The 12,432-nt window shown below is 43.8% G+C and overlaps 3 protein-coding genes across 5 annotated transcripts; all 3 read left to right on the forward strand.

Annotated features, from left to right (window-relative positions):
- Positions 1 to 161: 161 nt before the first annotated feature.
- Positions 162 to 8,722, forward strand: LOC142886395 (tubulin beta-4B chain-like). Of its 2 annotated transcripts, none has more exons than XM_076023511.1 (7): positions 162 to 260; positions 5,425 to 5,533; positions 6,165 to 6,275; positions 6,387 to 6,631; positions 6,724 to 7,046; positions 7,127 to 7,471; positions 7,582 to 8,722. In XM_076023511.1, exons 3-7 carry the CDS (start codon positions 6,215 to 6,217, stop codon positions 7,724 to 7,726), a joined length of 1,119 nt encoding a protein of 372 aa, XP_075879626.1. In that variant the 5' UTR covers positions 162 to 260; positions 5,425 to 5,533; positions 6,165 to 6,214; the 3' UTR covers positions 7,727 to 8,722. The 2 variants fall into 2 exon arrangements, with proteins under 2 accessions (XP_075879626.1, XP_075879625.1); XM_076023510.1 differs by lacking the exon at positions 162 to 260 and adding an exon at positions 5,099 to 5,247.
- Positions 165 to 2,803, forward strand: LOC142886391 (tubulin beta chain-like). Of its 2 annotated transcripts, none has more exons than XM_076023507.1 (7): positions 165 to 260; positions 844 to 952; positions 1,129 to 1,239; positions 1,384 to 1,628; positions 1,721 to 2,043; positions 2,134 to 2,478; positions 2,585 to 2,800. In XM_076023507.1, exons 3-7 carry the CDS (start codon positions 1,179 to 1,181, stop codon positions 2,730 to 2,732), a joined length of 1,122 nt encoding a protein of 373 aa, XP_075879622.1. In that variant the 5' UTR covers positions 165 to 260; positions 844 to 952; positions 1,129 to 1,178; the 3' UTR covers positions 2,733 to 2,800. The 2 variants fall into 2 exon arrangements, with proteins under 2 accessions (XP_075879622.1, XP_075879621.1); XM_076023506.1 differs by lacking the exon at positions 165 to 260 and adding an exon at positions 515 to 668 and having other exon boundaries at positions 2,585 to 2,803.
- Positions 8,723 to 9,559: 837 nt separating the features above from the next.
- On the forward strand, positions 9,560 to 12,044 carry LOC142886393 (tubulin beta-4B chain-like). Its single transcript, XM_076023508.1, has 7 exons — positions 9,560 to 9,716; positions 9,917 to 10,025; positions 10,328 to 10,438; positions 10,587 to 10,831; positions 10,918 to 11,240; positions 11,331 to 11,675; positions 11,787 to 12,044. Exons 1-7 carry the CDS (start codon positions 9,660 to 9,662, stop codon positions 11,932 to 11,934), a joined length of 1,338 nt encoding a protein of 445 aa, XP_075879623.1. The 5' UTR covers positions 9,560 to 9,659; the 3' UTR covers positions 11,935 to 12,044.
- The last annotated feature ends 388 nt before the right edge of the window (positions 12,045 to 12,432 follow it).

The following is a 12,432-nucleotide window of genomic DNA, read 5'->3' on the forward strand; positions in this document are numbered from 1 at the left end:
CTGGGATAGGCTCCAGTGTACCACAAACACCCTGAGTGCAGGAGAAAGTGGGTATACATGATGGATGGATGGATAGGCTCTGGACTGATCAAATACATTAAAATGTGATTTGGAGAAAAAAAAAAAAGGTTGTCTAAGAGTTTCTTATCTTCTCTAAATAGTGAACTGGCAACTTGTCCAGGGTGTACCTTGCCTTCGCCCCATGCCAGCTGAGATAGGCTCTAGCATACCCCATCGACCCTGAGAATAGGGGGAAGCAGGTAAGAAGATGGATGGGAAGAAAGATGGATAGGCTTTGGGCTAAACAAATTAATATGAAGTTGATTTGGAGAAAAAAAAAGATGTCTTAAGAATTTATTATCAAAAGACCAAGGGCAAGGTGGATTTTGATCTCACAACAGAAAAAAGTCAGAATTCTGAGATTAAAGTCAAAATTCTATAAAGGAAGATGGAATCCATCAACGAATTTGCACATGTGCCTAAAATAATTTACATATGTGGACTTAGATTGGGAATTGTCATTTGGAGTGTTTGAGAGGGCAAACTAATGTTTTTCTGCTAAATCAGTGCGTAAGCAACTTTTGTCCAAAGCGGTAGTTACTCACATCAAAATGAGAGAAATTGTGCATTTGCAGGCAGGCCAGTGTGGCAACCAAATTGGAGCAAAGGTGGGAGTAGTTCTAAGTGAATTCCAAAAGCTGATAACATATTTAAACTTGACATTAGGAATTGATTTTTATTAAATTAGCTTCCTTGGTATGAAGTATGCGAGATATAGCACTGATTCAGTTCCAAAGAAAGTTGCTGTGCATTTTGCTTAAGGATTTCTTCTTCTTCCAATAGTTTTGGGAGGTGATAAGTGACGAACATGGCATTGATCCCACCGGAACGTACAACGGAGACAGTGACTTGCAGCTGGAACGAATCAATGTGTATTACAACGAGGCAACAGGTCAACTGCCAAGATATCTTTGCAATTCTTTTTGGAATATTTATGTCAAAAGCACAACTTTAGGAAGCTCAATAGTATCATCCCATCCCTCAAAGCCCCAATCTTTCTTTAAACATTAACTATTTAGCTAGCAGGAATTTACACAGTCCATATGTTTTGTATGTTTTGTTTTCTAGGTGGCAAGTATGTCCCTCGTGCAATTTTGGTGGACTTGGAGCCAGGTACAATGGACTCTGTCAGGTCTGGTCCCTATGGACAAATCTTCAGACCAGACAATTTTGTCTTTGGTAAGCAAAATTGTTCTATCTGCACTCCAATTTAAATAGCCAATATGTTAAATAGGACTGGAATACGAGTTGACACCAAGCTGCTATTCAATGTCTAGTCAACTCAAAAAAAAACCAACAACAATCTGTTTACGTGTCACACAGGCCAGAGCGGAGCAGGGAACAACTGGGCTAAAGGCCACTACACTGAGGGGGCTGAGCTGGTGGACTCAGTCCTGGATGTGGTGAGGAAAGAGGCTGAGAGCTGCGACTGCCTCCAGGGCTTCCAGCTCACACATTCCCTGGGAGGGGGCACTGGCTCTGGGATGGGCACACTGCTCATCAGCAAAATCCGAGAGGAGTACCCAGACCGCATCATGAACACTTTCAGTGTGGTGCCTTCACCAAAGGTACACATTTTACAAGCAGAAGTTTAAAATCCACCTGTTCCTGCCAATACTTAGCAGTACTTCTTTACTGATCCATTTTTGTCTTCCTTCAGGTGTCAGACACAGTTGTGGAACCCTACAATGCCACCCTCTCCGTCCACCAGCTCGTGGAGAACACTGACGAGACCTTCTGCATCGACAATGAGGCCTTGTATGACATCTGCTTCCGTACTCTGAAGCTCACCACGCCCACCTACGGTGACCTCAACCACCTGGTCTCGGCCACCATGAGCGGAGTGACCACCTGTCTGAGGTTCCCTGGTCAGCTCAATGCCGATTTGAGGAAGCTGGCCGTCAACATGGTTCCCTTCCCTCGACTGCACTTCTTCATGCCAGGCTTTGCCCCATTGACCAGTCGTGGCAGCCAACAGTACAGGTACAAAGGCTGGAATGGGCTTTTCAGAAACCATACAGGAGGTAGAAGTTGTTTGAATACTGACTCAGTCATCATTTTATCTCATAACAGGGCACTGACAGTTCCAGAGTTGACACAGCAGATGTTTGACGCCAAAAACATGATGGCCGCTTGCGACCCCCGCCATGGCCGCTACCTGACGGTGGCCGCCCTATTCAGAGGCCGCATGTCCATGAAGGAGGTGGACGAGCAGATGCTGAATGTTCAGAACAAAAACAGCAGCTACTTTGTGGAATGGATCCCCAACAATGTCAAGACGGCTGTCTGCGACATCCCTCCCCGTGGCCTGAAGATGTCAGCCACCTTCATTGGCAACAGCACAGCCATCCAGGAGCTGTTCAAGCGCATCTCTGAGCAGTTCACTGCCATGTTCCGCCGCAAGGCCTTCCTTCACTGGTGAGTACACGTAAGAGTAAAAGTTCATGCAATAAAAATTTCCTTTCATCTCTGCTGGCATGCTGTCCCATAAACATCTGAAGACATCTAATTGTCATTGTTTCAGGTACACTGGTGAGGGCATGGATGAGATGGAGTTCACAGAGGCTGAGAGCAACATGAATGACTTAGTTTCAGAGTACCAACAGTATCAGGAGGCCTCGGCTGAGGAGGAGGGAGAGATGGGAGAAGAAGGTGATGCGGATGAGGACTAGTTATAAATAGCCATATATACCACCCACTATAGCCTTACGTAATAAAGATGCTAATAAAGGATGACCAGTCACAGACTGAAATACCTGTTAACAATGGCAATTGTAATCTCTTCTGAGGTAATTTGCTTGGGTATCTTTGAATTTGAATTGTTCTGTTATATCAGAAGATGAATCCTCCATAGTAAATAAAGTTACCCTAAACCTCAAACACTGGGTTCCAATGATAAACTAATTCATGGCATGCAACAGATAGCGTTGGAATGCAAAGTTATGTTAATCATATCCTTAGTTTATAGCTTAACTCCTTTTTCCTGTTTTAGTTGTATTCTTGACATCTTTATTTTAGCGTTAAAATAAATTTTACACAATTGAAATGCATTGTCAGATACAGTTCACTGTTTAAACAATGTCATTTCTGTGCATAAGACATTTTTGGAAATAAATGGAATTTGAGTTAAGAGCATTAAAGATTTTTTCTGTATGGTCAACCAATGACATTAAATCAAATGGAACATTTGAGATAAGAAATTATGAATGTTTGTAAATACATTTTTTTTTTTTAATCCATTCAACTCTCAACTCAGAAATAGTTTGGGAAAATTGCAAGAATAGGGATGTTGCTGTTTAGTGACATCTGATAATGTAGTTGATGAGATGCCACTGTTTAGCTCCAAGAGTGCATACACCCATCCATCCATCCATCCATCTACCACTTTAACTGGAGTTGGGTCGCAGGGGCAGCAGTCTCGGCAGAGATGTCCAGACTTCCCTGGTCCCAGTCACTTCCTCCAACTCATCTGGTGGGACCCCAAGGCGTTCCCAGGCCAGCCTGAGAGATGTAGCCCCTCCCAGTGTGTCCTGGGTCTCCCTCAGGGTCTCCTCCCGGTGGGACATGCCCAGAACACCTCCAGGGAGGTGTCCAGGAGGCATCCCATAAACAGATTCCCAAGCTACCTCAGCTGGCCCCTCTTGATGTGGAGGAGCAGCGGCTCTACTCGAAGCCACTCCCAGGTGACGGAGCTCCTCACCCTGTCCCTAAGGGTGCGCCCAACCACCCTACGGAAGAAACTCCTTTCGGCCACTTGTATCCGCAATCTCTTTCGTTCGGTCATTACCCAAAGCTCATGACCATAGGTGAGGGTAGGAACGTAGATCGATGGTAAATCCAGAGCTTCATCCTTCGGCTTAGCTCCTTCTCCACCACGACAGATCGGTACAGCGGCCGCATCACTGCAGATGCTGCACTGATCCGCCTGTCAATCTCGCGCTCCGTCTTTCCCTCACTCATGAACAAGACCCCGAGATGCTAAGTGCATCCACATAGTTGTGTATTTATCAGCCTACCGGAACATTGTCTTGGTTTTTAACACATTTCTTCAGCCATAGAGAGCCCTTGCTGTTCACCAACCCACCTCCATGCTTCTCGATCATTCGTCTCGACTGGTCATTGTCCTTCCCAAATCAGATGTTAAAGTCACCAAACAGTAAGAGCTTGTTGGTGGCATGCATGTTCTGCAGCAGGTATTCAAGCCGGCATAAATCAAGTTTTGCAGTACAACATTTTGTGCAAAAGTGCAGAAATGACTTTCTATGGCCAGCAGTCACAGTGCTGGAGAAGTCCATGACCTGCAGCTGTTGTCATTTCGTCTCCTCAAACAAGAACTCTATTATATAACGGCTGGTTGTGAACATAGTTTCGGATGTCAGTGGGACAATTTGAGGAGCCTTTTGCGTATTGTTGCGCCCCATCCGAGGAAGGGGAGGACAAATTTACTGGGAGCACTTGGAGCAGAAGCAGCGTCGGACAGTTTGTCTGGAGTGAATTGTAGATATATTAATAAGTAACCACCATAAGGGTTTGCGAGACGTGATCTAGTGATGTAATGTCAGAACACTCTGACAGGCTGATGTTTTCATTACGATGCAAATGCAGTAAAAATGATCATACTACAAAGCTGATAAATGTTGTCACATACAGCGGAAAATTTGAGCTGACTGTGAAACTATTATTTAGACAAAAGGTTATTTTAGAGAAGATTAAAAAAAATCAGAATCCATCACATGAAAAAAAAACACTCGATGTGTAATGTAGCTCATTTTAATTTGTAAAATGCCTCAATTTGTTAACAACTTGATCCAAATTCATTTTGCCTTTTGATGTTAATCTGTAATCTTTAATTGTTTCCCCCTTTTTCTTTCTTCTAGGAAGACCAAGGGCGAGTTTCATTTTGATCTCACACCTGCGGAATTCTGAGATTAAAGCCATAATTCTATAAAGGAAGTTAGAATCCATCCAAGAATCCACATGTGACCTGAAATAATATTTTACATGTATAGATCGAGACAGGGATTTATTATTTTTGAGTTTTTAGTTTTAGTTCTTTTAATATTTCCCATTTGAATTAGAACATAAGCAACTTTTGTCCAAGGTTAGAGGGTAGTTGTAATTCACATCAAAATGAGGGAAATTGTACATTTGCAGGCAGGCCAGTGTGGCAACCAAATTGGAGCAAAGGTGAGAGTAGTTATTGAGTGGATTCCTAAAGCTGAAAAGACATTTAAACCTGACATTAGGAATTAATTTGCTATTATATTAGATTCCTTGGCATGAAGTATGCGAGATATAGCACTGATTCAGTTCCAAAGAAAGTTGCTGTGCATTTTGCTTAAGGGTTTCTTCTTCTTCCAATAGTTTTGGGAGGTGATAAGTGACGAACATGGCATCGATCCCACCGGAACGTACAACGGGGACAGTGACTTGCAGCTGGAACGAATCAATGTGTATTACAACGAGGCAACAGGTCAACTGCCAAGATATCTTTGCAATTCTTTTACAACATCTCTTTCAAAAGTGGTCATTGAAATGCAGCGTTAATCAGGAGACTCATTGATGCCACACCAATTCAGCACGGTGTCTTAAGTTTCCAAGAAGCCATCAGAAAAAAAAAAACCTAGATGCTTTACGGCATTTTTCCACAACTTCCTACTTGGCTCAACTCAGCTTGGCCCCACTTCATTTGTATGCTGTTCAATTGGGTGGTAGCACCTGGTGCCAGGTACTATTTCAGTACCTCACAGCTGGGTTTCCACGCAAGCCGAGTTGAGCCTAAAGTGTTGCATCAACAAAGTGCAGGCAACTGAAGAGGACAACATAGGACATTTGAGAGCAACTCCTTCACAATCAAACCCGCCATTCGTGAAAACTTGGCAACAGGGGTAATTGAAAAACCTATTCAAATCATGTGCTAAACTACCAAACCTGCAGCCTATAGGAATGTTAAAAAAAGAAAAAAACAACACTGTTTATGCTGACGATGGTAAAAGACAATTTAATCTCACATTCCATTTCTCTTGGTTATTTTTCTTTAAACATCGTACAACAATTTAGCTTGATAGACATACCATAAACAGTCCAAAGGTTTTGTTTTCTAGGTGGCAAGTATGTCCCTCGCGCAGTGTTAGTGGACTTGGAGCCAGGCACAATGGATTCGGTTAGGTCTTGCCCCTTTGGACAAATCTTCAGACCAGACAACTTTGTCTTTGGTAAGTGAATTTTAATATGTGTATGCATACATACCCATACGCAATGAAAATGTTGTCTATGGTGATTTCATGTAGCTCTGGATTCAGAGACTGTTTTACAACATTATTTAGGCCAAGGGGGAGCAGGGAACAACTGGGCTAAAGGCCACTACACTGAGGGGGCTGAGCTGGTGGACTCAGTCCTGGATGTGGTGAGGAAAGAGGCTGAGAGCTGCGACTGCCTCCAGGGCTTCCAGCTCACACATTCCCTGGGAGGGGGCACTGGCTCTGGGATGGGCACACTGCTCATCAGCAAAATCCGAGAGGAGTACCCAGACCGCATCATGAACACTTTCAGTGTGGTGCCTTCACCAAAGGTACACATTTTACAAGCAGAAGTTTAAAATCCACCTGTTCCTGCCAATACTTAGCAGTACTTCTTTACTGATCCTTTTTTGTCTTCCTTCAGGTGTCAGACACAGTTGTGGAACCCTACAATGCCACCCTCTCCGTTCACCAGCTCGTGGAGAACACTGACGAGACCTTCTGCATCGACAATGAGGCCTTGTATGACATCTGCTTCCGTACTCTGAAGCTCACCACGCCCACCTACGGTGACCTCAACCACCTGGTCTCAGCCACCATGAGCGGAGTGACCACCTGTCTGAGGTTCCCTGGTCAGCTCAATGCCGATTTGAGGAAGCTGGCCGTCAACATGGTTCCCTTCCCTCGACTGCACTTCTTCATGCCAGGCTTTGCCCCATTGACCAGTCGTGGCAGCCAACAGTACAGGTACAAAGGCTTTTCAGAAACCATACAGGAGGTTGAAGTTGTTTGAATGCTGACTCAGTCATCATTTTATCTCATAACAGGGCACTGACAGTTCCAGAGTTGACACAGCAGATGTTTGATGCCAAAAACATGATGGCCGCTTGCGACCCCCGCCATGGCCGCTACCTGACAGTGGCCGCCCTATTCAGAGGCCGCATGTCCATGAAGGAGGTGGACGAGCAGATGCTGAATGTTCAGAACAAAAACAGCAGCTACTTTGTGGAATGGATCCCCAACAATGTCAAGACGGCTGTCTGCGACATCCCTCCCCGTGGCCTGAAGATGTCAGCCACCTTCATTGGCAACAGCACAGCCATCCAGGAGCTGTTCAAGCGCATCTCTGAGCAGTTCACTGCCATGTTCCGCCGCAAGGCCTTCCTTCACTGGTGAGTGCAAATGAGTGATATCGTTAATGTAGTAAGAAAATCCCCTGAGTCTCAGCTGGCAATATGTATCATAAATATCTGAAGAAACTTATAGAATCTAATTGTTTCAGGTACACTGGTGAGGGCATGGATGAGATGGAGTTCACAGAGGCTGAGAGCAACATGAATGACTTAGTTTCAGAGTACCAACAGTATCAGGAGGCCACAGCTGAGGAGGAGGGAGAGATGGGGGAAGATGCTGATGCAGAGGACTAGTTATAAATAGCCATAAATACCACCCACTATAGCCTTACATAATAAAGATGCTACATAATACACTTTAACAAGGAAGGACTGTATATTTTCTTACTTCACTGTAACTTAACATGGCCTGTTAATGTTAATTTTGATTTTAATATTTGTGATATAACACGCTTGGATGTCTGTGATTTTGAATTGTTCTGTTGTCTTTAAGGTGATGAATTGCCACTCTGCACAAGAAATTAACCTCCATCTCAGGTTCCAACAATAGACTTACTCAACACAGTTTGGGTTGGAATAGAACTAACCTTTCCCATTGAAACTGACAGGTCAACACAGGTTTTTACAAAAAAAAAAAAGAAGAAAGAATTGAGAGCTGTATTGAAGCAATAGAGGTGGTGGCAAGTATTTTGTCACCTAATTTTACATTTGGCCAGTTTCAAAATAATGGAAATGCAGCACAGGATGAACATTTTTTTTTTTTTTTTAGTACTGATGGCACATAGGTGAATGCAATTTGTTGCTAAGACAACAAAGAAAGGACAGCCAGATCGGATGGGTCACATTTTTGTGTGGGACATAGTTTAGTGGGTCGCCCCATGTCCAACATTACCACTGCAAGTCGAGCCAAGTCCACTAGAACCTGTCGGTTGCTATGTTGCTTGATCTGTGTTAACACAGTGTGCCTTTCCCGAACTGGTCACAAAAGCCAATAGTTTTAAGGTTTAAACTGGATTGCTGGCCAGTGGGAGAGGTGCTAAAGATACGTTTGTCTAATCGGATTCAGAATAAGCTTCGCAAACAGATACGCCGGAAGCCCTGGTTTGCAATATCTTCAATTTGATTCAAAATTAAAAACTATGAATGACTGGATGTAAACGAGTTGTATGAGTTGTGTGTATGTGGTTTTCATAGGTTATATGTCATTTTATGTTCAATGCACTTAAAGGCTATTGCCTTCAATTTCATTGTACCTTCTGGTTTAATGACAATAAAGTTGTGGATCTCTAATGTCTTTGTCAATATGCTCATGATATCGTTATTATAATTTTTATTTTTTATATTTGACTTTTTTTTTTTTTATACCTAAACTTTACAATGAATAGTGTATTGCTGTGTTCTCTCTTTAAAGCAAGGTGAACTGTTGAACATATTGATTTGTAATCAATCAAAATGTATTTATGTAACCCAGGGTCGCTAATACAATTTGCATTAGTGGGCTTTAAACTCCAGACAGATTCAACACCCTCTGCCGTTAGGATCTCACACATGGTGAGGGAAAACTTAAAAAAATCCTTAAGTGGGAAAAAGAAATCACAGAGAGAGTTGCAGGGCAGGGATCCTTCTCTCTGGGGATGAATGGAAGAGCAATTGGTGTCGCATACTGCATATGGGTAACAACAACAAGACACCTGACACACAGGCGTGGTTAAATGACAGAGCTGAATGTGCTGAGACAATATATCAAAGCGAGCAACAATCTGAATCCATTCAACTTCCCTATCTTAGCTTTATTTAGCTTTATTGATGTTTTCATGTGTTTTGGGAAAATACGATATTGCTGTGTTTACATAGATAGATAGACTTAAGCCTGCTTTTATTTGTATAATGATAATGCCATAGTGGGAATAGTAATAGCCTCAAAATGAATGAAAGGTGGAAGTCAAGTTTACTACGTCTGTTCTGTCACCTCTTTATTCAAAGAGGTTCAAAAGCAGCCGGCATTCCATGAATTATGTCGCTACCTGCTACATTCCAATTCAGTCTTGGAGCTTAATTGAAAGTAAAAATCTAAGATTAAAGTCAGAATTATAATTAAATAAAGGAAAGAAATGCCCAAAATACACACGTGCACTGTTATTAAATTTTACATGAGAGAATTCTTTCAAGAGTGTAGCCACCCAGAGTGTTCAAGAGACGTTGTATAGCAGGTTCAATTTAAGCCACAATGAGGGAGATTGTACATTTGCAGGCAGGCCAGTGCGGCAACCAAATTGGAGCAAAGGTGGGAATAGCTTTTAAATGTGCAAGTACAGCCTGAGTATTTAAAGTGTGTAAATGTAAACTCTTGGTGCCACAGTTAATAACAGCACTGATTACTTTTAGACACTAAGGGGGCGGGGATGTGTGTGTGTGTGTGTGTGTGGGGGGGGGGGGGGGTGGATCATGACTGTTGTTTAAACTGTTCTCTTCGTTTCTTTGTAGTTTTGGGAGGTGATAAGTGATGAGCATGGCATTGACCCAACCGGGACGTACAATGGAGACAGTGATCTACAGCTGGAACGAATAAATGTGTATTACAATGAGGCAACAGGTAAACGTTGCTTTGCTCAGTGTTGACAAGGGGTTCAATGATCTTTGTGTTTGGGATGCAGAGCCCCTCAGTCAGAAAGCTTGCAGCACGTTAGCAATTAGGAAACTTGATTATGCTCAACTATGAACCACCGATTATCAAGTTTCACTATGATGCGATGCCAACTCAAAAGTACACATAAAGTTCTCGGTTCACCACTTCAGTATATTGACGATTGACATCAGATTGGAGAGCAAGGGACCCTTTCGACAGTTTTTTGTTTGTTTTTTTTATCTAAAATGGCCCCTATTGTTGTTTTCTAGGTGGCAAGTATGTCCCTCGTGCAGTCTTGGTGGACTTGGAGCCAGGCACAATGGACTCTGTCAGGTCTGGTCCCTATGGACAAATCTTCAAACCAGACAACTTTGTTTTCGGTGAGATAATGGCAACATTTCTTCATTCCTTGGGTACACCCAACATTCACAGTTTCTAAAGAAAAATACCAACAAAAGGAGACACCATTTCTGCTCCAGCAAGTAAATTGTGTTGTGGCTGTTGCACTTCTCCATTACATCAAAACAGGTCAGGGTGGAGCAGGGAACAACTGGGCTAAAGGCCACTACACTGAGGGGGCTGAGCTGGTGGACTCAGTCCTGGATGTGGTGAGGAAAGAGGCTGAAGGCTGCGACTGCCTCCAGGGCTTCCAGCTCACACATTCCCTAGGAGGGGGCACTGGCTCAGGGATGGGCACACTGCTCATCAGCAAAATCCGAGAGGAGTACCCAGACCGCATCATGAACACTTTCAGTGTGGTGCCTTCACCAAAGGTGGAAATCTCACAGAACAGAATTTTGAACGCTTGATTCAGCCAATACAGTGCATCATTGCTGATCTGATTTCTGTCCCCTTGTAGGTGTCAGACACAGTTGTGGAACCCTACAATGCCACCCTCTCCGTTCACCAGCTCGTGGAGAACACTGACGAGACCTACTGTATCGACAATGAGGCCTTGTATGACATCTGCTTCCGTACTCTGAAGCTCACCACGCCCACCTACGGTGACCTCAACCACCTGGTCTCGGCCACCATGAGCGGAGTAACCACCTGTCTGAGGTTCCCTGGTCAGCTCAATGCTGATTTGAGGAAGCTGGCCGTCAACATGGTTCCCTTCCCTCGACTGCACTTCTTCATGCCAGGCTTTGCCCCATTGACCAGTCGTGGCAGCCAACAGTACAGGTACAAAGGCTGGAATGGGCTTTTCAGAAACCATACAGGAGGTTGAAGTTGTTTGAATACTGACTCAGTCATCATTTTATCTCATAACAGGGCACTGACAGTTCCAGAGTTGACACAGCAGATGTTTGACGCCAAAAACATGATGGCCGCTTGCGACCCCCGCCATGGCCGCTACCTGACGGTGGCCGCCCTATTCAGAGGCCGCATGTCCATGAAGGAGGTGGACGAGCAGATGCTGAATGTTCAGAACAAAAACAGCAGCTACTTTGTGGAATGGATCCCCAACAATGTCAAGACGGCTGTCTGCGACATCCCTCCCCGTGGCCTGAAGATGTCAGCCACCTTCATTGGCAACAGCACAGCCATCCAGGAGCTGTTCAAGCGCATCTCTGAGCAGTTCACTGCCATGTTCCGCCGCAAGGCCTTCCTTCACTGGTGAGTATGACTAAGAGGTATCAGCAATCTGGAGGCAAATTCCCACACCTGTACTGATGGTGCAGAAAACATAGAAGAGGCAGCTGTCTTCATTATTATTTTTTTTTTCAGGTACACTGGCGAGGGCATGGATGAGATGGAGTTCACAGAGGCTGAGAGCAACATGAATGACCTGGTGTCTGAGTACCAACAGTATCAGGACGCCACGGCTGAGGAGGAGGGAGAGCTTGGTGAAGAAGGAGATGAGGACATGGGCTAGACGTCATACTTAAAATCCTCTTTCTGTTCTTATTGAAATCAGGAATATAAGGCTCAAGTTTTATTTTCCCATCCTTAGCGTGATGATAATAAAACTCTCCATTAACCAAATTTCTTGCAGCAGGATTTGGTGTGTGTGGTGCTATAAGATGGTGTGTATGGTTTACAGGTGTGGTGTGAAACATGAAACGTGATAGACCAGTGGCCCTGTCCTATGATCTTGGAACAGCAGAATGTATTCTAAGGGTTACATTGAGATCAACATATTCAGTTCAAAATCCCAACTCGGCATCTAGAGACCAATAAAAATACTGTTAATATCTTAGTCACGATGCGAATTGCTCTGGACACCAGAGGCAGAGCAGGAGGTAATGTGACGAGGCTACAAATGCTCCAAGTTAATCTAGAGCACGGGATCCTATGATCTTCAACTGTTGGGTGAAGAAGAAACACACACACACACATTATACTGCACATATATACCCACAAAAAAAACCCC

Source organism: Nelusetta ayraudi, unplaced genomic scaffold (genome assembly GCF_046127955.1).
Source record: "Nelusetta ayraudi isolate G7.1 ecotype Tasmania unplaced genomic scaffold, CSIRO-AGI_Nayr_v1 ptg000015l, whole genome shotgun sequence".
NCBI lineage: Eukaryota > Metazoa > Chordata > Actinopteri > Tetraodontiformes > Monacanthidae > Nelusetta > Nelusetta ayraudi.